Raw genomic sequence first — 20,102 nt, 5'->3', positions numbered from 1 at the left:
ACCGAAAATCAATTTGTCAATGAAATGAACACTTTAAAAAATAGATTCTTTATCATGCACTTTAACATCAGAAACCTGAACAGAAATTTCGAAAACTTCATACGTTACTCGATAAAATTAGTAACAATGTTTCCGTCGTATGTCTCTCTGAAACCTGGTTAACAGAAAACCCTTGCCCACTCCTAACATTGCCTGGTTTCACCCTAATTACAAACAGTAGACAATCCAGACGGGGAGGAGTAGCCATGTATATCTCCAAAAGATATAAATTCAAAATTCTCACGGAAATTAATGTTATGTCACCAACCACTGAATCCCTATTTATCGAAATATTAACTACAGAAAAACAAGGAATAATAATCGGTGTATTTTATAGACCACCCAATTGTAACTCTGACGTTTTTTTGGAAGAATATCAGACTTTAATGGATCAACCTATATTTAACTCCAAACATTGTTTTCTCACGGGTGACCTTAATATTGACCTTATTAACCGCGACGAACATCTTACTAATGATTACCTGGATTTGTTACTTTCCAATTCTTTTGTTCCTCTCATTGCCAGACCAACCCGGAACACAGATCAATCAGCAACACTAATATATCACATATTTACAAACATCCCCCCCATACCCACATCTTTACTAATATTTCGGATTCCTTTCAGTCAGTACAATCACCCCGCAGAAAAACAAGGAGACTGAACACAGAAAACATTATTCGCCTCAAAGATAGACTAAGCCAAATCGACTGGGAAGAAGTACTGGCGATACAAAACTGTAATGAATCTTTTAACACATTTATTCATATATTGATGAATGTTTATGATGACGTTATTCCAGAGCAAACACCTAACGAGTCTAATTACAAAAAGACCCCACGATCGCCATGGGTCACCAAATCTCTAATAAAATGTATCAAAAAGAACAACAGCCTGTATTACGAATATAAATATAATCCATCTCCACAAACTCGAGTAAAATACACAAAATATAAAAACATTCTTACTACTCTTTTAAGGAATGAAAAGAACAAATACTTTGATTCTCAAATAAATACTAATAGATATGACTTGAATGCCACATGGAAAGTTATTAATCGTGTTCTCAACAAGAATACTAATAAAGAAGAAGTCCACTCAATCAGGATAAAAGGTCACAATAGAGACGATAAGCAAGTAATTGTAGAGTCATTTAATGACTATTTTGTTAACATCGGCAATTCACTATCACGAATGATTCCTAGCGTATTCAGATTTCTTGCCGGAACCTAATCCAAACACATTATTTTTTATACCCGACCGACCCGATCCTCGGTCAACTACTCTTTATCATCTATGTCAATGACTTCTATATATCATCGCAAATATTAACTTTTATATTGTTTGCGGACGATTCAAATATATTCTTTTCTCATCAAGACCCACATCAACTAATACAAATTGTAAATACTGAATTAAACAACGTGGCTAAATGGATTAGAGCCAATAGACTTTCTTTAAATCTAGACAAAACCAATGTTATGCTTTTCAGTAATACTCTTCATACAATACCAGGAAATATAATCATGAATGATCTGGCCATAAATAAGGTTGAATCAACTAGATGTTTGGGTGTCCTGATCGACGACCAACTGTCATGGAAAACACAAACACAGTTCCTTTGCCAAAAAGTATCTAGAAACATTGGTGTTATTAATAAACTGAATCATTTTTCCCCCTGGAAGACCCTTCATACATTGTACTGCACTCTGATTGTATCTATATTGAACTATGGTATTCTTGCCTGGGGTAACTGCAATAGATCTAACCTAAATAAAATACACCTCTTGCAAAATAGAGCAATGAGAATAATTTTTAACAAAAGATATCGTGCTCACACCAGCCTGTTATTCCACCAAAGCAAATCCCTGAAAATTAATGATTTATACTCCTACAATCTTGGTAATTTTATGTATCAACTTGCTAATTCTTCCCTAATATCTGTGCCCCTCCCTCTAGCTCTCTCTCTTTTTCTTTTCTTTCCCGCTTGTTCACAACGTTCTCACTTCTCGTCCCATTAAAAAAAAATGTTGTCTTTCTTTCAATTCTCGTTAATCATCTTTCCTTACGTACCTGTTCTCCTTTCTAAATTGTTTTCCTTGCAATTAGTCTTTCTCTCCACACAAGTAGTGATAAAATAAGCACTGCTCATTTTATTTAATGTATATAATGATATATTTGTTTATGCTGAGGAAAGCACAGAACTTCAATTGTTTACGATACGTTTAGTAAAATGTGTCACTTATAGATAACCCTCGTGTAATCATATGCTTTTGTAAATATGTTAATTCAGATACCCTAATTTATATATAAACCTATGAACCGGGACCTACATAATACTTTTTAGTAGATCCCCCACTTTGTTTTGATTTATATGATTGTATTCTCTGTTATAACTATTATCATGTACATTATGTTTTCTATATTGTATGTTTAGTTATAATAATTACCAATTATGTTCAATTATGTTATCTTTGATAAAGTGAAATAAATAAACTTGAAACTTGAAACTTGAAACTTGAAACTTGACAAAGTAGAATATCTGATAATAGTATATGCTACAGAAATCCTTGCATTTGTCAATGTGCTGGGGTTTTTTTTTTTGTTACAGCATGTTGGTACTTGTAATTGATAACAAGTCTTGAAGGGCCTTGAAGATTTAGTCATGGGGTGCGAATAATCCCGCTTTTCAATGGACTTTTGAACAAATTGTATGCATACTTTTTAAAACAAAAGTTTCTCTTGGCGACTCCAGCTCGCCAGCCTACGCATAACTTACGCAGGGACTACGCTGAAGCAACATTTTTTTCATGAATACGCAGCCCAATGTCGGCGTAGTCGGTACGCCACATTACGCAGATTCGGTGTGATAGGGGCTTTAGCCATAATAACATAATAACGTTCGTTTTCTAAACTCGACGGAGGAGTTGTATCGCCGTACAATAGACCATTTTTGTAATGTAACCCAATTTTAATGCATAAGTCTTTGTGAAGTGGCTCAATACAAAATATTTTATTCACCTGATAAGCATAACAGTATTTCAATAGACAGAATCCGAACTGCATACATTATTTGTCTCGGTTGAGTGAATTCTCCCGTCCTCTTTGCCTTTCGTCGCGTTGCTACCTACTGAATCGTAAGAGCATTACACACAGCGACAAAGCATGACGTGGAAGCACTATACCTACATCCATATTCATGTGAAGATAGAAACGATGACGACGATGATCTTTGATAACTAGAATGTGGAGTTTTCAATGTCTAAAATTTTGGTTTTTCCTGCTTTGTGTCCACACTTTGTGGGTTTTTCCTCTGTGTGTGTTTCAGAGTGTCCTTGATGCTAGTGCCTCCTCCCTTTTAATGATGCTCCACCACCCCTGAGATACATTTATTTTACCAGGGTTTCCATATTAACTGGTTTTCTTTATATAAATAAATCGACGTACAGTTAGTATGTTTGTCAAATGAAGAAATCTCGATAATCGGAAACACATGTTTACTCGCTTCATATAAACTATGTGACTTTTTTAAATAAAATTATTTATTTAAAAAAAAAACATTTTTTTCGAAATTATTCTTTTTTTTTTAACGATTCTTCAAGGGCAATCTACAAACTTTTTGGAACCGTGCACGGCGTGATTTTTTTTTATAATGAATTGATTGGCAGGTCTCTCTATCATTTTGATTGCGGAAATTTCAAAATAATAATACTACCTATTACCTGGGTCCGTACACACACACACACGCAAACAACAAACACACACACACCCAAACACATGTACACAAATTTATACATGCATACATACATGCACGCACATGCCAAATTTGACAACCATAAAGTTAAAAAATTGGACATATTTCGAAATACTGACAGCTGCAAACTGTAGTGTTAATATAATGAACTCCGAAATAAGACGACACACTTTCAAGTAGTAACATAAAGATTGAGTATTTCGTCAGGAAGATGCGAACTCTTTATTTTAAGACCCATCACTTAGAAAATGATGACTAATGGTCAGGGGCGTCGCTAGACCTTTTTTAGTGTGGGGAGGGGGTGTAGAGGCCAACGATTACCGACAAAACTAGCCCCCAATTACCGACAAAATTAAATGTCCCAATATTTACAAATTTTACCCTATAAACCCGGGGCCGAAGGCTTAATTGCGTATGCGCAAATGGTCATTTTCCTCGACGACATAAATATACGAATTATTTCGTAAACTTAGTCAGCATCATAGCTATATATTTTAATGCAGGCGGGGAGCTAGGATCTCATTTTAGAGAGAGGCGGTAGTGAGCAGGCGAATCACTCAAAGAGCGAGCGAAGCGCGCTCATTAGGAGGGTGTGGGTGGTAGGCCTACCGCGCGAAGCGCGGAAGTTTAGACGTTTCCTTAAATTATTAGGAAAAGAAGACGATTTATTGTACCGTTCTCGACTGTTAACCCTTGTCTGAATGAATCCCACCCCCTTCCCGCGCGAAGGCTTTGGTGTTTCATTAAATTATTATAAAAAGAAGACGATTTGCTGTACCGTTCTCGACTGTTAATCCTTGTCTGAATTCAGTTCCTCCCCGACCCCTCCCCTCTCCCGCGCGGAAGTTTTGGCGTTTCATTAAATTATTAGAGAAAGTAGACAATTCGTTGAAACGTGCTCGACTCTTAATCCTTGTATCAATTCAGTTTCTCCCTCTCTCTCTCTCTCTCTCCCGCGCGAAGCGCGGAAGCTTTTGACATTTCAATAAATTATTAGAGAAAGTAGACGATTTGATAAACCGTGCTCGACTCTTAATCTTTGTCTGAATTTGGTTTCCCCCTCCCGCGCAAAGCGCGGAAGTTTTGACGTTTCATTAAAATTATTAGAGAAAGCAGACGATTCGTTGTATCATTTTCGACACTTAATAAGCCCTATTTATCTGAATTCAGTTCCCCCTTTCGCGCGAAGCACGGAAACCTTGACGTTTCCTTAAATTATTAGAGAAAGCAGACGATTGGGTGTACTGTTCTCGACTCTTAATCCTTGTCTGATTTCAGTTTCCTCCTTCCCGCGCGAAGCACGAAAAGCTCAGACGTTTGATTTAATTATTATAGAAAGAAGACGATTCGTTGCACCGTTTTCGACTTTTATTAAGCCCTATTTATCTGAATTCAATTCAATTCATTCAATATAAACAACTAATTCATTCATTCATAGACCTACACAAACAAGGCTTACCTTGAAATGACTGAAGGGACAAACGGCCACTGTAAGTCTTGAACACGCCAGGTATGGAACTTTAGTCTTCATCTACCCCCCCCCCCCCCCCCCCACTCCGGGGTCGGAGGGACCGCATGCGCGTTCCTAAAATCTCCAGGAAAGAGGTACTTTTTCGCGCGACGAAATCTGGCCCGAGAATTGTAAAAAAGGTTTTTCCTTTTTTCTCTCTCTCTTTGGACTCCTGAGAAATATAAAAAGGGGGTTATAAAATATCTTGAATATCATAGAAAAATTGATCAAATCCCGGGATCAAATTCCTGAAATTCCTGCTAGCTTTGAAAACTCATTCAGGATTATTTCACTTTCAAAATTAAAAACATTGGCCCCCAGTCCCCGTCTCGATTGACTAGAGCTCACCTGGAATTGGGGGGGGGGTGGTACATTTTAGCAGGGAAAGCCAGCGAAAAGCCAGCGAAAAGCCAGCGAAAAGCCGGCGAAAGGGAAATTCAGAAATGTTGGCAGTCCTGAGATAGGGGGGTGCTTTCAAAGGGAGGGAACGAGCATACGCGTACCCTAAATAACACTGTGTGGGGGGGGGAGCCGGGCATCTACTGTACAATCATGATTGCACTTTTAAAGCGCTCGCGCACTTTACGTCTGGGCTATAATGATACCTTGCAAAATAACGAAAAATTATTCTGAAATTCATGAAGTGCTTGTTCGCGCACGTCGCGCAACTACTCTGAGTCTCTCTGCACCTTTTCCAACTTATCCTTGTCCTTATTCAAGATGGTTCCATACTGTTGAGCAGTACTCTAACTTAGGTCGTAACAGGGTTTTTTTTACAGGAGAACTAATATTACACTGTCTTCCAAACACGCCAAAAAATGCCAAACCGGAGCCTGACCGCGATGTTACAAGGGCAACTACGCTTTACCGGCAGAAATGCCAAGCCCGAAACATTCCAAAACGAAGTGTGAATCTTTTGGCGTGTTTTGGTGTGTTTGGCAGGTATTAATCGTTCGTGAAGTAGGTAACTTGGCGATCACTACAATTCACTGAGCCAATGGGTATTACGCTCCCGTGCGTACTAGAGTACCTATATATAATTATATATAGGTACTCTAGTGCGTACGTCCGTGTGCTGCCCTCTATATACCCACGCTTGAGCAACTTTAAAGATAAACTTGAGTTCTGGTAAAAAAAAAAGAAAAATAATTCTCACAGAATCTAACGAAACTTACACTGAATGTTCAAGATTACAAATAAATGTCATGTGCCAAACAATTTTGGAAAAAACGTATACTGGCTGAGTAATGAGCATAGAAAGATAAGGAAATCAGGGTAGTGACTAGCCCCGACACCATGTGTGTTGTCCCATATACATCTTTCTGTGTAAGTGATTGTTACTTTACCAAGACTCTGCCAAATTTATGATGATTTTGATGACTCCAGAACCTTGCATTACACACCATTACTTACATGCTATATGATCAACTTTTCTGATCCATTCCACACCTTTTCTTTCACAATGCAATCGCATTACCAGAAGTCAAGTTTATCTTTAACCGAACCTGTCTTAGAAGGCTATCAGCCACAACTATATCATGGTGAGATACCTGTTCAACTATATATGAAGTGTTACTTAAAATTTGAAATTGTTTATTTAAAAATAAGATTGCCAACCCATGCCATATTGCAACCTAAATAATGAAATGGGAATTCTTGTTTGCAGAAAAACGATGACAATTAAAAAAATAAGAGGGTTCTATAGTATCACACCGAGTTTCCTCAATTCCTGATATCAAGCTGGTTTTAAACTCTTAATAGAAGTAGAAAATGAGAGGAACAGGTCTGTGAAATTTGAGCAAATTCCGATTAAAATGAAATAAAAAGTTATGAGTTGTTTTTTTAGGTTGCAATTAATCAAACACAAACTGGCAACTCTGTGACGTATCTTGCGAACTCCCTTCCCAATTGATCTGTAGTAGTAGTCTGTACTAAGGCCAAATAAAAAAAAACATGTTTAGCGTCCTGTTTTTTCGAAAAATAGGAAGGAGGAGGCCCTTTTTTTTTCTTTTTTAGTTCCTTCAAAATGGCCGCTCAAAATGGCCGCTCGGTACATTTTCCCTGACAGTCGGGCTATTTTTTCAAGATGGCCGCCGACTTTTTTTTTTTTTTTTTTTTTTAATCAGAAATAGATCCATTTTTGAAGTGTTTTTCATGTTTTTTTTCGGCTTTAAAAAAAAAAAAAAAAAAAAATCAAAAGTTTCAACAACAACAACAACAACAAAAATAAGAGGCGGCCACCAAAAGGAAGCGGGCGGGGACGCTTAACATGTATATTTTTTTTAATGGCCTAAACAAATAAAATCAGAAATGTCTATTTTCCCTCACCGGGAAATTAACAATCATAATTATGCACCTGCATGAAAATGATTGAAAATATGTTTCAACTCAACGTACCCCTGTATGGAAAAAATCGATTCCGTCATCAAAAACTTTCTTATAGTTTGAATTGGAATTTTCTCAATTTTCAATTTTCTGCTTCTTTTAAAAACCAACTTAATATCAGGGTGACTTCCCCTGTAAACAAATTGTCTTTAATATACATGCACATTGAACAAGCTTGATGCATATACAGTGCTAAGTTTTGTCAAGAAGAGGTAATGTGCAATTTCCTTGTTTTTGCCTATAAATTATTATTTTGTTTTATTTTTGTAACAAGAATGATATCGCGCTTCAAACATTTCCTACTATGTATTATATTTCGATGTAACCCACTGACTTTCATTATTTGTAAACAATTATTTTACAAGTGGTTATATATATATAAAACACAAACAAAACAAAAAATGTCCGGGGCGGACTACTCGCGAGCTCGCACCGCTAGCTCTTGGGCTGCCGCGTGTCCGTACGGACGCGCGCTGGCGCTGTGAGTCTCGTGCGTGAACACTAAAAATCTCCTGAGCCGAAAACTGCCTCGTATTTCGTGGAAAATGCCTCTTGAATTTGAAATTGCTCCAGGAAGGATGATCGGAAACGATCATCCTTGTTTCATTATTGCTGAAATTGGACAAAATCACCAGGGAGATATCAACATTGCGAAACAACTCATCAAAGTAGCGAAGGCAAGTGTCAATGAATGACGTGTAGATTTTCAATAACGGTCCTGTGCATTCATTTTAATGTTAGTAGATTTCTAGACCCTTCTTCTTCTTCTTCTTTGGGTTAGGGCCTAAGTCTAGAGTAAAGGAGCCGGTTTTCGGCCACTTAAGACAAAATCCTATTTTTTGGACCCTTTACTTCCTATTTATTATCCTTTTTTGTTCAAATCATGAAGCAAATATTATTATTTAAACAAAACAAGAATCCCAGAAAAAAATCACGAATTGCCATGACAATGAATAGACCTATTCATTTCAATTTTCACTGTTTCGGAGTCAGTTTTCGGCATAGCGTACCAGTTTTCGGCCGCATGTACAAAGTCAATAGGAAGCGCGCGCACGCACCGTGCGTTTCCGCGCTGATCTATAGCACTAGCGGGCGGAGCAGATATCCCACACCGGAGCTCCCCGGAGCTCGCCAAGCTGAAAACTAGTACTGCGGTGATCGGATATTGGAATCTGAATTAGACAGAGATATCGTGTGTGCGTTGCGGTGTGCGGCTGCATTGATTTAATACATGCGATGAGATACTTTTGAGGTTGCGACTAGCACAAAATCGGGCTCTAAATCTGAAAAATACTTGAAATAAAGCTCATTTTATGGTACCCATATTTCTTACAGACACGCGTAAGATACTCAATTTTTCCAGATTCGGGTAGCGGGACCGTCGATTACATCGCTAAAACGTGATATTTCAGGATATATTTTTCATTGCAAATGTGGTTCTTCAGTGACACTGACATGGTATGGTATGTGTGGGATATGTGTTATGCTATTATGCGATGTATTTTAGAGGGATTTTACCTTGCATCCAACCAAGCGGCCGAAAACTGGAGCTGGCCGATTACCGGCTCCTTTACTCTACGTTAGACCGAAATTTCTGTCTCTTTCGTTCGTTAGCCTCTGATTTGGGTAGGGTTGGATCCTCTCTTTAGAGACAGAAACCGACCATAGACGATTAGACGCTACTGTGTGGGTTCCGTGTAGACCGAATTTTTCTGTTGTTCATTTAATAGCCTCTGATTTCGGTAAGGTCGACTCTCTCTTTAGAGACAGAACAGCCCTATACGCTTTAGTGTACGCGCGTTTGTGTAAAGAAACATTACACAAAACTTGGCCAAACTTAATCCCTAATTTTGATATTTTACCAGATGCATATCTGATGTAGACTTCTATTTATAGTTCAAAATAAGCTACATGCTTAACTACTTCGGTTCCACTTACCAACTTGACTACTTGAATCCGTCCCTCTTCAGAAAATTATGGGTCAAGATCGACATCCATGAAGAAAATCTTGCAGCCGGGTTGCGTATGACGTCATCTAAATCTCATTCCTTCTAGTCTACGCCGAAGGCAAAATGATTATATCGGAAAAACTGCACGAGCTACGAGTTCGTGGTAACGACGCGACCCACCAAACTTTGCCAAACTTAGGCGCTTGTTCACATGGTTCAGAAACGTATCCAAAATTAGACCCGTTCTTTCTAACATCGGTAAATTGATTTAATTGTATTTTACTGCTATTTAGGTATCATCAATTGTCACTAAAGTACCGATTTTTAGTGAAATAAGTTGAGTTTTGTACAATGGTGTTTGAAATGTTGAGAATCAATAGAACAGTTTTTAATACACAGCCAGGGTAGTAATACAGCTACCGTACATGTATGTGTGATTTCCACCATTAGTTTAACTGGTGAGGGTTGCACCATGCAGACAAGCTGGGCATCTTTGACACTGAACTGTGAAGCTACATGGAGATTTTTATTTTACCAGAGAAGAAATAGTCACTAAGCGAGGACTCTCTATTTTACATTACATTTAAGGATGCTGGAGCAGACTGTGCCAAGTTCCAGAAGAGCGAGCTGGATTTCAAATTCAACCAGGCCGCCCTTGAGAAACCATACACATCAAAGCACTCCTGGGGCAAGACCTATGGCGAGCACAAGAGGTTCTTAGAGTTCAGTCATGATCAGTACAGAGAGCTCCAGGCGTACTCCAAAGAGATTGGCATCTACTTCACAGCATCGGGTATGGACGAGGTGAGATGAGAGTCTGAACACAGGCAAATTTTTTACTGGAAGAAGTAGGCGTAAATATTTTTCTTTAAACGACTTGGCCTGTTGAAACCACCCCAATGATGACATTAAAGAAAGCACCAGATATTTGGCAGAATGGTTCAGACCATCGATATGTATATGTTTACATTAATTTAAAGTCTCCTTGCAAAGACATGTGTACCAACTCCTCCCTTTCTTACACTTTCTCTCTTTTTAGAAACAAAAGAGGACGTAAATCTTAGCTGTGTTCAGAATCTGAGTACGAAGGGGTACTACATGTACATTGTATGTCTCGAGTGTCCTTGTCTGTGCATATGCATAATGCACGGTTCTGATGAAACAAAACATGCAGCCAACATCAGTTATTTGTCCCTAGTATTCATTCTTTAAAAAGTTCGTTCGTTCGTTCGTTCGTGTCTCCTTAGATCAAGATTAATGTAATCTTGATCTTCGGAGTAGTTGCTACAACCGGCCGTGTCAGACACGTTGCCCCGGGGTGCGAGATAGGACTCTTGTAACGTGCCCCCATTTAAAACAATTATACAATAACAGTTAACATTACATTTAATTAATAGTATGAAACTATTAAAATTACTCTCAGTAATAAAATAAAAAGTAAATAAAAAGTAATTAAAAAGTAAAAAAGTAATTAAAAAGTAATTAAAAAGTAATTAAAAAGTAATTAAAAAGTAAATAGTGAGAAATGTCTGAGTTTAGTATTCTTTATTCACAAACCTTGAACTGGTATCTTTCACATCAAAAGTCCTGAACTACAAGTGGAAGAGTGCGTAGACGGGTCTGTCCAGAAAGTTGGGGCTGTTTTTGTGACATACCAGAAGTGAGAAACTATGTCTCCTATCAACTGTAATAATGTTTGCTCAAATTGAGTTTTGCATAAAAATGCATAGCCAACTATCTTTACTCAAGCTTCATGGTGAATCAATATCATGGACCCAAAGTTTATGTAATGTTATATGAATATGGTGTCGATGTAACGGTGGTAAAAAGAGAAATGTGTATTAAGCAAATATTTTAAACAAAATCAACTGAAACAGGAACAATTCTGGCAGGGCACTACTACATGTATATATATTTATTTATTGCATACAAATCTTGCAACAAATTATTTCATCTTCCATGTGCAGTAGAAGATCTCATACCTACGTTACATGGACACCGTCATATTTTTTGCCCCAACTTTATGGAATGACCCAGACATGGGTTCTTTTTTTTTTGCAATGTTAAAATGACACTGCCACCTTTTCTTGTGAAATGGCAAAGTTCTTGCTCGAATTTCGATAAAATGTTTAGCTCACATGTATACAAGAATTTAAGGAATAAGAACAGACCAGGCATAAGGAAAATACAATGGAAATTTTTTGTCAATTTCAAGTGAAATGTTAGCAGGGCAGACTGTGGCATAGCCCCCCCCCCCCCCCCCCCCCTTTCATATTGTGGACAAAAATATGTTGAAATGACAGCTACTGCCTCATATGTCGGACATCATTGAAAATATCTTCTTATCCACTGGACTTTATTTCTTCCCTTTTTTTTAACAGAAAGCCGTTGAATTTCTGGATTCCATCAACGTGCCTTTCTTCAAGGTCGGGTCAGGGGATACCAATAACTTGCCTTACATTGAGAAGGTGGCTAAGATGAATAGAGCTATGGTGGTATCATCTGGGATGCAGTCCATGGAAACCATGACAAGGGTAAGATGGACCATCCATACTCCCTACAAATCCACCATTTTGAATGATGACATTTGAACACTATCTTAAGTGCCTTTGATCTTTGTTGTACGTTTTTTCTGTGTACATGCCCTGCAAGCATCATCAACAAAATATGAGAATCTGCATAAAACATGCCTATCAGAAAAGATAAAATTATGCATTCTTAATTTTATAAATTGTACAATCTTAGGTGTATCTTATCACTAACCTGTAGAATACCTTTAAGTATGTTGCTTGATGAAAATGGTTACGATTACATACATTTATATTGTCCAAAGAATGGATATTTGCATCATAACGATACAACATAACACCTACTTAAAACTTGTGAAGATTGTAATGTTCAAGTTAACATTGTAAATACAGTTTAAGCCTTGCAAATGGGAGTGGTAGTACTCTAGCACTACCCAACTCCAATATACTCAATACATATTTTATACTCAATACATATTTGATTCTGTTCTAATCGTACTAGTATTTGCCAACATCTGTTCAAATAGTACACAATGTTTACCCTTTTTGTTGACTTGAATCAGAATAGCAAACACCCTCCAGGAATTTAAGAACAATTTCTTTGCTTGAAAAAAAGGAGGGGACATATCATTATTTGTCCCTTTACAACTGTATCATGTTTTTTTTAATGAAAAAATAATTAAATTACCCTAATCTCATTTGATAGTAAATTATTTATTTTTATTGACCAAGAAAGCTATTTCCTTTCTTTAAACCTCAAAGAAATTTTCTTACAATTATTATAATAAATTAGATTTCTAATCAATGAAGCACTCAAATCAATGAAGAAAGTCTTTCAACTGACATTTTATTGTGGAATAGAGAACTGAATTGGACTGAATGGCTTATCAGAAACGTACCAGTTTACATTCAAAGGAGTATCTTCTGTAAATATGTACTCCATTTTAGTTTAAATTTAGGAATAGGATGCATCATATAATAAGGGGATCGAATACAAATAACTTAACACATTAAAGATCAAGGAATTCATCATTTAGAGAAATGTATTACCTATGAATTGCTGCATGAAAATAATTTGCCTGTCAGTTCTTTATTATTTGATTAGTGTTGATTAAACATGGGAATATGTACATGTAATTGTTATTTCATTAGAAATTGATTTAGTATATAATATACATGCATTCACCTGTTCTTTGATAATATACTTGAAACGTACAATGTAGTACTGTAAAAGATAGGAATAAACTATCTTATTCATCATACGATTTAGGACACCAGCTGTCTCAAAATTTGAATTCTGCTTCCTCCCATTTGATTGTGTTCCTGCAGGTTTACGAGACATGCAAGAAGTACAATGATAAATTCTGTATACTCCAGTGCACCAGTGCCTACCCTCTCCATCCTGAAGACGTCCACCTCAGGATTATACAGGTAGGAGGCATATAGAGTCAAACCTGTCTATAAAGGCCGCTTACGGGAAACAGAAAAAGAGGCCACTGTAGACAGGTTGCCTTTCTAGACAGGTTCTACAACACATGTTTCTCTCTTTCAAGGGAGACAAAATACTTGGCAACTATAGACAGGTGGCCTTTATAGGGAGGTGACCACTAAGACAGGTTTTGACTGTATCTGTCATTGATTGATAGCATGGGATTGAGATGGTTGGGAATGTGGAGAATGGATGATCAGAAGAGAGGAGAGTGCAAAGAAGTGGAGGAGGACCATGAGTAGTTAAAGAGGAAATGCAACAGAATCGCCCCAAAATAGACAGAAATTAATGGATAAAGAAGGAGAAGAGGAATAAGGATAGAACAAGAATTAAAATAACATCATGGAGAAAGGATTGAGATGTGGAAGAAAGAAAGTAAAAGGAGGAATATGAGTAATTATGAAAAAGATTTCAGGAGGTCTAGAAAATTAAATAAAGGGTGCGAGCAGATGGTGAATGTAGATGGAGAAATTGAGAATATGGTTTTATTAAAACTGGGAACATGAATATTCTGACTTACACAAAGATACTCAAGCTTGACAGCATTTATGTGTGCCTCCGTAAAAGAATGGAATTGTTCAGACATTATGGTTTGAGAAGGCAGATATATAGGTATTTTTTTTCTGTTTACAGCGTACATAGATTATTGTTCAAAGGGAAGGTTATGTCCGAACATAAACAGATGTAGTCAATGAAAAACAATAGTGTTTAAATGGGGAAGGTCATATAGAGTGTTGAATTTGCTTTATTCATGGTGCATCTTTCTGCATATTTGTTTTTAATAGATTGCCCTGTGCACTGATAGCTAGAAGACCTTTCTATTGTTTGTATTCCAGGTATTCCAAGAGGCTTTCCCTGACATACCCATTGGTTATTCCGGTCACGAAGGGGGTCTCTCCATCACCCTAGCATCCGTTGCCTTGGGGGCAAAGGTCGTGGAGCGACACATCACCATGGACAAGTCATGGAAGGGCAATGACCATGAAGCATCCCTCGGTAAGTCACATCACTGAATGCATCTTCCTTGTCATGCTAGCCTCCTTATTAGAGGCATGGTTCAACAAAGATTGAAGATATCTGCATTGCTCATTCGTATTTGTTTTCATCATTGAAATGTAAAGGAGGTCATTAAGTTGTAGGATAGTAAGTCTCACCACTGAATGCATATTCCTTGTCACGCTAGCCTCCTTATTAGAGGCATGGACCAACAAAGATTGAATATATCTTCATTGCTCATTCATAATTGTGTTCATCATTCTCATGTAAAGGAGGTCATTAAAGTTGTGGGATAGAATTGTATATGCATGATTGCTAATGGGGCTTTCACATATACACTCCGGGGCCCGTACGGCTAGTAAAAACAGACACTTTGGGAATTTTCGGCCGGTGTCCGGCCGGCTACCGTAAAGATCCTACGGGCGCCGGGACAGTTTTTGAAGCCGTACGGGCGACGTGGTGCTGAGTCGGCTGCTCCCAATTCTCCCGGCGTTTTTATCTGACCGTTAGGTCGTAGAGAGCCCGTGAAGGGCCCGAAGGGCACCTTACGGGTCCTGTGCGGGCTCCGGACAGTGTCCGGACGGGCCCCTCACGATTTTTGGGGGTCAATTCTCATGAAAAATCTTTACGGGAACCTTGAGGTGCGGATTTCAGAGGACACATCGTTAAGTGCACCGCACGGGACCCGGCCGGGCGCCTTAAGGACCCCGGCCAGTCCCCGGCAGGGCACCCTGAGGACCCCGGCCGGATCCCGGCAGGGCACCTTCCGGGAGCCACGGGTGCACCTGCTCATCGGACGGAGCACGTAGCTTACCGGCCGGCATCCTTACGGGCGCCTTGCATTTCACTCGACCAATTTTCACCGGGCACCTCCCGGGCGCCGCAGAATATGTGACCGCACATGCCGTAGAAAAGAAAATCGGAAGGTTCCCGTACGGTCTCTAAATCCACGGCAAGCCGCCGGATAGGGAAAATCGTACGGGGCCCGGTTTATATGTGACCTAGGCATTAGCAGTACTTGTAGAGCAGACGTGGCCTTGTAACATTGAGTTACAGGGTGGGGAAACCAAGTCAGTGTGCGTAAGACATTACATTGTTCCTCCAAGATGCTTCCCACACTTGGTGATAGAGGATTCACAGCTGCTGCTCCCGAACTGGAATAAATTGCCCAGAATTGTCTGTAACCATCAACCTCTCCATTACCTTCAAAGATCTTGTAAAAACTCACCTGTTCTGTTAATACCATTGTTGTAAAGCGCAAAAACAAAATTGTTTCCTTATGTAAAGAAATTTATTGTCTTGCACCCAGTAAATGAAGATTGAGCATGCAATCTTTATTTACTGTGTGCATGCCAACAATTTCTTTACAAATTCAAACAACTCCCGGGAAGCCTAACATACAAATTGCTTCTTATAAATAATGTTTGATCTGTAGATCCTGAGGAACTGGCTGAGCTTGTGAGAGAGATCCGTATCGTAGAGAGGTCACTGGGGTCAAGGGTCAAGGAGATGAGAGAGTGCGAGCTGCCAACGTTCAACAAGGTGAGAGAGATATCTATGCAGTCATCTTACAGTCAGGAGTTTAGATACAGATGAATTCAACAATATTTTTCTCACATTTCGGTGAATCATCCGGAGTTGCGAAGCAATATCTATTAGCTATATAAGCAATAGGATGAAAAATTTAAATTTAAAAAATCCATGTCTGGAATGTGTTTTTTTTTTTAAACCCCGCAGAAATTCCACTGATTTTTTTTCAGTGTAAATGCCTAGTCTTGTATGATTTTTGTCTTGGTCACTTGACTCTCCTCAATTCCATGCAATTGCGTGTAGAGCAGCGACAGGTCGTGGATTCGCACTACTCACCCCCAAAAATAATCAAATAATACACCTCTGGAGTGTTTTTTTTTTAAACCCCACAGAAATTTCACTGATTTTTTTCAGTGTAAATGCCCAGTCTCGTATGATTCCTGTTTTGGTCACTTGACTCTCCTCAATTCCACTGATTTTTTTCAGTGTAAATGCCTAGTCTTGTATGATTCCTGTTTTGGTCACTTGACTCTCCTCAATTCCATGCAATTGCGTGTAGAGCAGCGACAGGTCGTAGACCCGCACTACTCACCAAAAAATCAGAATGAGCAAACACCAATGTTTTTATGGTTTTTCCATTAGTGTCCAAAAAGCAGTCCAAAAAATTCAATGATATTTCGAAGTGGTGTCTAGGCTGTGTAAATGGGCCTATCTTCATTTATTCTTGACCAAACAACCCTGTTGACTCTCAATAAATCCCTTCCAGACAACTTCTTTGCAAGACACCCCTGGACTCGAATGTACCCCCCCCCCCCCCCCCCTTATACAGTGTTTTGAGCCGAAATTTGAATTAAAAAATTGAATTGAAACCTGTATGTAAAGGTCACCTTCTTTTAAATAATTGTCTTCTTGAATTCTCGATTCATCAGGTTTGGCTAAATATGCATTTAAAAAAATAACATTAATGTTAACATGAAGCCATGAGTCTTGTGTCCTAACAAATTTGTAAGCTTCAATGTTCTGGTTCTCTCCTCAGCTTGGGAAGAGCGTTGTAGCTGCCAAAGACATTCCAGCCGGTACCGTCATCACGGAGGACATGCTGACCGTCAAGGTAGCCGTACCCAAAGGCATTCTTCCTGAAACCATCTATAACCTGTTGGGTAAACGTACGGCCAAAGCTCTTAGCTATGACGACTCTGTGGAACAGGATGCTATAGTATGGGACTAGACTCATCATCACAGTTTGTACTTATCAAGGGTGCCAGTTTATCAGGCTTTGACCTAATTTAATTCCCTATCGTCTCTCAGATCTATGTACATGTTTTTAGGCCCTCATGCTTCATCTATGAAAATATGAATGGCCTAACATGTCTGAGATTCTTTATAGACTTGGGTAAAACCGACTGGCATCCATAACTTATTTACAGCTCTGATATTCCCCCTATTTAACCCCCTCCGTGCCATAGGTAGCAAATCCCGCCCACCGTTTCATTTCAATGCTGCAGCAAAACCTGCTCAGGCTATTACAACAAAATCAAGTGTTTTCTTCCTGCACCGAACAGTGGTACATACACAGAGAATATCATTCCCATGGATCTTCTTTCATGTTGAATTTAATAAAAACCAAAAATTAAAATTGATATTTTACTAATGAAAGTTGATTTATGATAATTGGCACAGAATGGGTTAAGGGTGTAGAGACAGAGTAGAAATGTATCTTCAGTGAACCAGTACTTTTAGATTTGAACCTTGACTGCCTTCGCATTTTTACATCATTCTAATTTAATTTCATTACAATGAAATACAAATATGAGCAGGAAACGGAACGTATTTCATGTAAATGAATTTGTTGAGCCCACTTTGCCTTTCATTTTAAATCTCATCACAATGATTTTATCAACAAGTAGATACAGAATTGCTCAATATAATCATTGATTTTTGTAATTTTAGGTTTTTACATTTGTATCGTTTTTCCATAGCAACAGGTGCTTAGTGCATGAAAAGAAGAATAATTTGTTCTACCCTTATGGTTATTTAACTTTGTGTTTGTTATATGTTTATTTACTAGCACTAAAAGGTTACATATGAGACTTAGCATGTCTTTTGTTAACTCTCTGCAAGTTTTATTTAAGATATAAAGTTTGAGCTTTACTCTGGTATTTAATTAGCTGAACTTAAGTTGTTTTTTTTCTTTTGCAATACGTGCCTGATACTTCAAAGTTTCTAATGTCAATTACTGCTACTGGAATATCTTGTACAGTGCATTTGAATGTGGATGCTAGTTATAGATTAGACATTTTTGTTTTGTTTTGTTTCATGTCTTTAAAATGAAAAGTGAGTGTGTAGATTTATCAATTACACCCTAAATGAATTCAGTTCTTCGTTTAGGCAGCTGAACAAACATTTTCATCACATTATGACATCGAAAGTGTGTCACTCATTGATGAATTATTGAGAGCAGGATTTGTGCGATGCTTGATATTTGCACCGTGTCTATTTGACAGATTCAACTTCAATTTTGTTTAAGGAGAAACCCACCATTTTGCCTTTTTTCGATTGATTTTTATGAAAGCTGGGTAAGATTTTATTCTAGCTTGATATTTGCATATTATATCGGACATTCCTTGTATGTAGAAATCTAGGTAGGTTTTTTTTCTAATTATTTTGAATCATGTTGATTGTCTAGATATCAATATAGATATATCTTATCATTATTTGTTGAGAATATTTGCATGAATTTTTGTTGTGATTTAATCAATTCATTGTGTTAAACATGATGGTGCATCCAAGATGATTGAATAAATTTCTAAATTAAATTAAATTCTGGACTCGATTATGATGATTTGTACCAATGTGTGCTGTATTCAGAACCAAATAAGGTGCTTTTAAACAAAAGATATTTCTTTGAGTTATCTCTCCTCATGTGAAGTGTGTAGTAAGACTCTTAAAGCCCCACTGCACTATTTTGGCCAGGAGGGATTAGACCTCCCTTCATGGTCACTGATAGGTGGTTTATCTCATCAAATAAGCGCTCAATTAACATAAGAAAAAGGGGATCATGGGGGAACAATGGTCACCAATTAGGCATTGTTTTTGTAGTGCAATGGGCCTTTAAAGGGGAAGTCCAACCTGATATTAAGTTGGTTTTCATAGAAGCAGAAAATTGAGAGAAACAGGTCAGTGAAAGATTGAGCAAATTCCAATCAAAAAATAAGAAAGTTATGAATTTTTAAAGTTGAGATCAATCAAACACAAATCGGCAACTCTGTGACGTATCTTGCAAGCTTCCCTCCTATTTGCTCTGTAGTAAAACACAGATTTTCTGATTTTCCCTATAGAAAATTTTCAATCAAACTTGAACCCTAAATATGTTTTTATACAACCCTTGTGTGGAAAACTCTATTCCGTCATTAATAACAAAGAAAGTGAAAGTTTATGAAATTGTATGTACAGAGAAATGAAAGTGGACCTTGCAAGATAAATCACAGTGTTGCCAATTTGTGTTTGATTGATCGCAAGTTCAAAAACTCATAACTTTCGTAATTTCAATCAGATTTTTCTCAATTTTCACTGACCTGTTCCTCTCGTTTTTTTGGCTGCTATCAAAACCAAATTTACATCAGGGAGGACTTATGTATTAGTTTTATTGACGAAAACTGCCTATTCCCTAATGTATTGGGGGGTTTGTTTTGACGGTTTGGATAGCCAGATCTGGAGTTCTATTTTCGGGGTTGACCCATATTTTGACTGTGCTGATGGTAATTATTTACCGATGATGATGGTCTATATTGTGTTCATAATTGTTATGGTGATGATGGTTTGGATGTCAGTGCCAGTGGCGTAATGAGCACAAACTTTTTGGGGGCAGAACAAAAATTGGCATCACCACCAGGTGGCATAATTGGCAAAATGGAAAGAAAA

At 37.9% G+C, this 20,102-nt stretch overlaps 1 protein-coding gene across 1 annotated transcript; it reads left to right on the top strand.

Annotated features, from left to right (window-relative positions):
* Positions 1-8,155: 8,155 nt before the first annotated feature.
* Positions 8,156-19,002, top strand: LOC577884 (sialic acid synthase). The gene is made up of 7 exons (XM_030985749.1): positions 8,156-8,366; positions 10,227-10,442; positions 12,020-12,172; positions 13,496-13,597; positions 14,492-14,651; positions 16,087-16,193; positions 17,218-19,002. The coding sequence occupies exons 1-7, from the start codon at positions 8,235-8,237 to the stop codon at positions 17,407-17,409; spliced, it is 1,062 nt and encodes a 353-aa protein (XP_030841609.1). The 5' UTR covers positions 8,156-8,234; the 3' UTR covers positions 17,410-19,002.
* The last annotated feature ends 1,100 nt before the right edge of the window (positions 19,003-20,102 follow it).

This window comes from Strongylocentrotus purpuratus, unplaced genomic scaffold, assembly GCF_000002235.5.
Source record: "Strongylocentrotus purpuratus isolate Spur 01 unplaced genomic scaffold, Spur_5.0 spur5_scaffold_15, whole genome shotgun sequence".
Taxonomy (NCBI): Eukaryota; Metazoa; Echinodermata; class Echinoidea; order Camarodonta; family Strongylocentrotidae; genus Strongylocentrotus; species Strongylocentrotus purpuratus.
Note: the sequence above shows the minus strand (reverse complement) of the source record. Positions and strands in the feature narration are given on the sequence as shown.

Bases quoted from the DNA above. Each gene is read 5' to 3' on its own strand.
- LOC577884 (XM_030985749.1), top strand. From the start codon at position 8,235: ATGCCTCTTGAATTTGAAATTGCTCCAGGAAGGATGATCGGAAACGAT. The intron at 13,598-14,491 runs GTAGGAGGCATA...TTTGTATTCCAG, and splicing joins TCCACCTCAGGATTATACAG to GTATTCCAAGAGGCTTTCCC. The intron at 14,652-16,086 runs GTAAGTCACATC...TTTGATCTGTAG, and splicing joins TGACCATGAAGCATCCCTCG to ATCCTGAGGAACTGGCTGAG.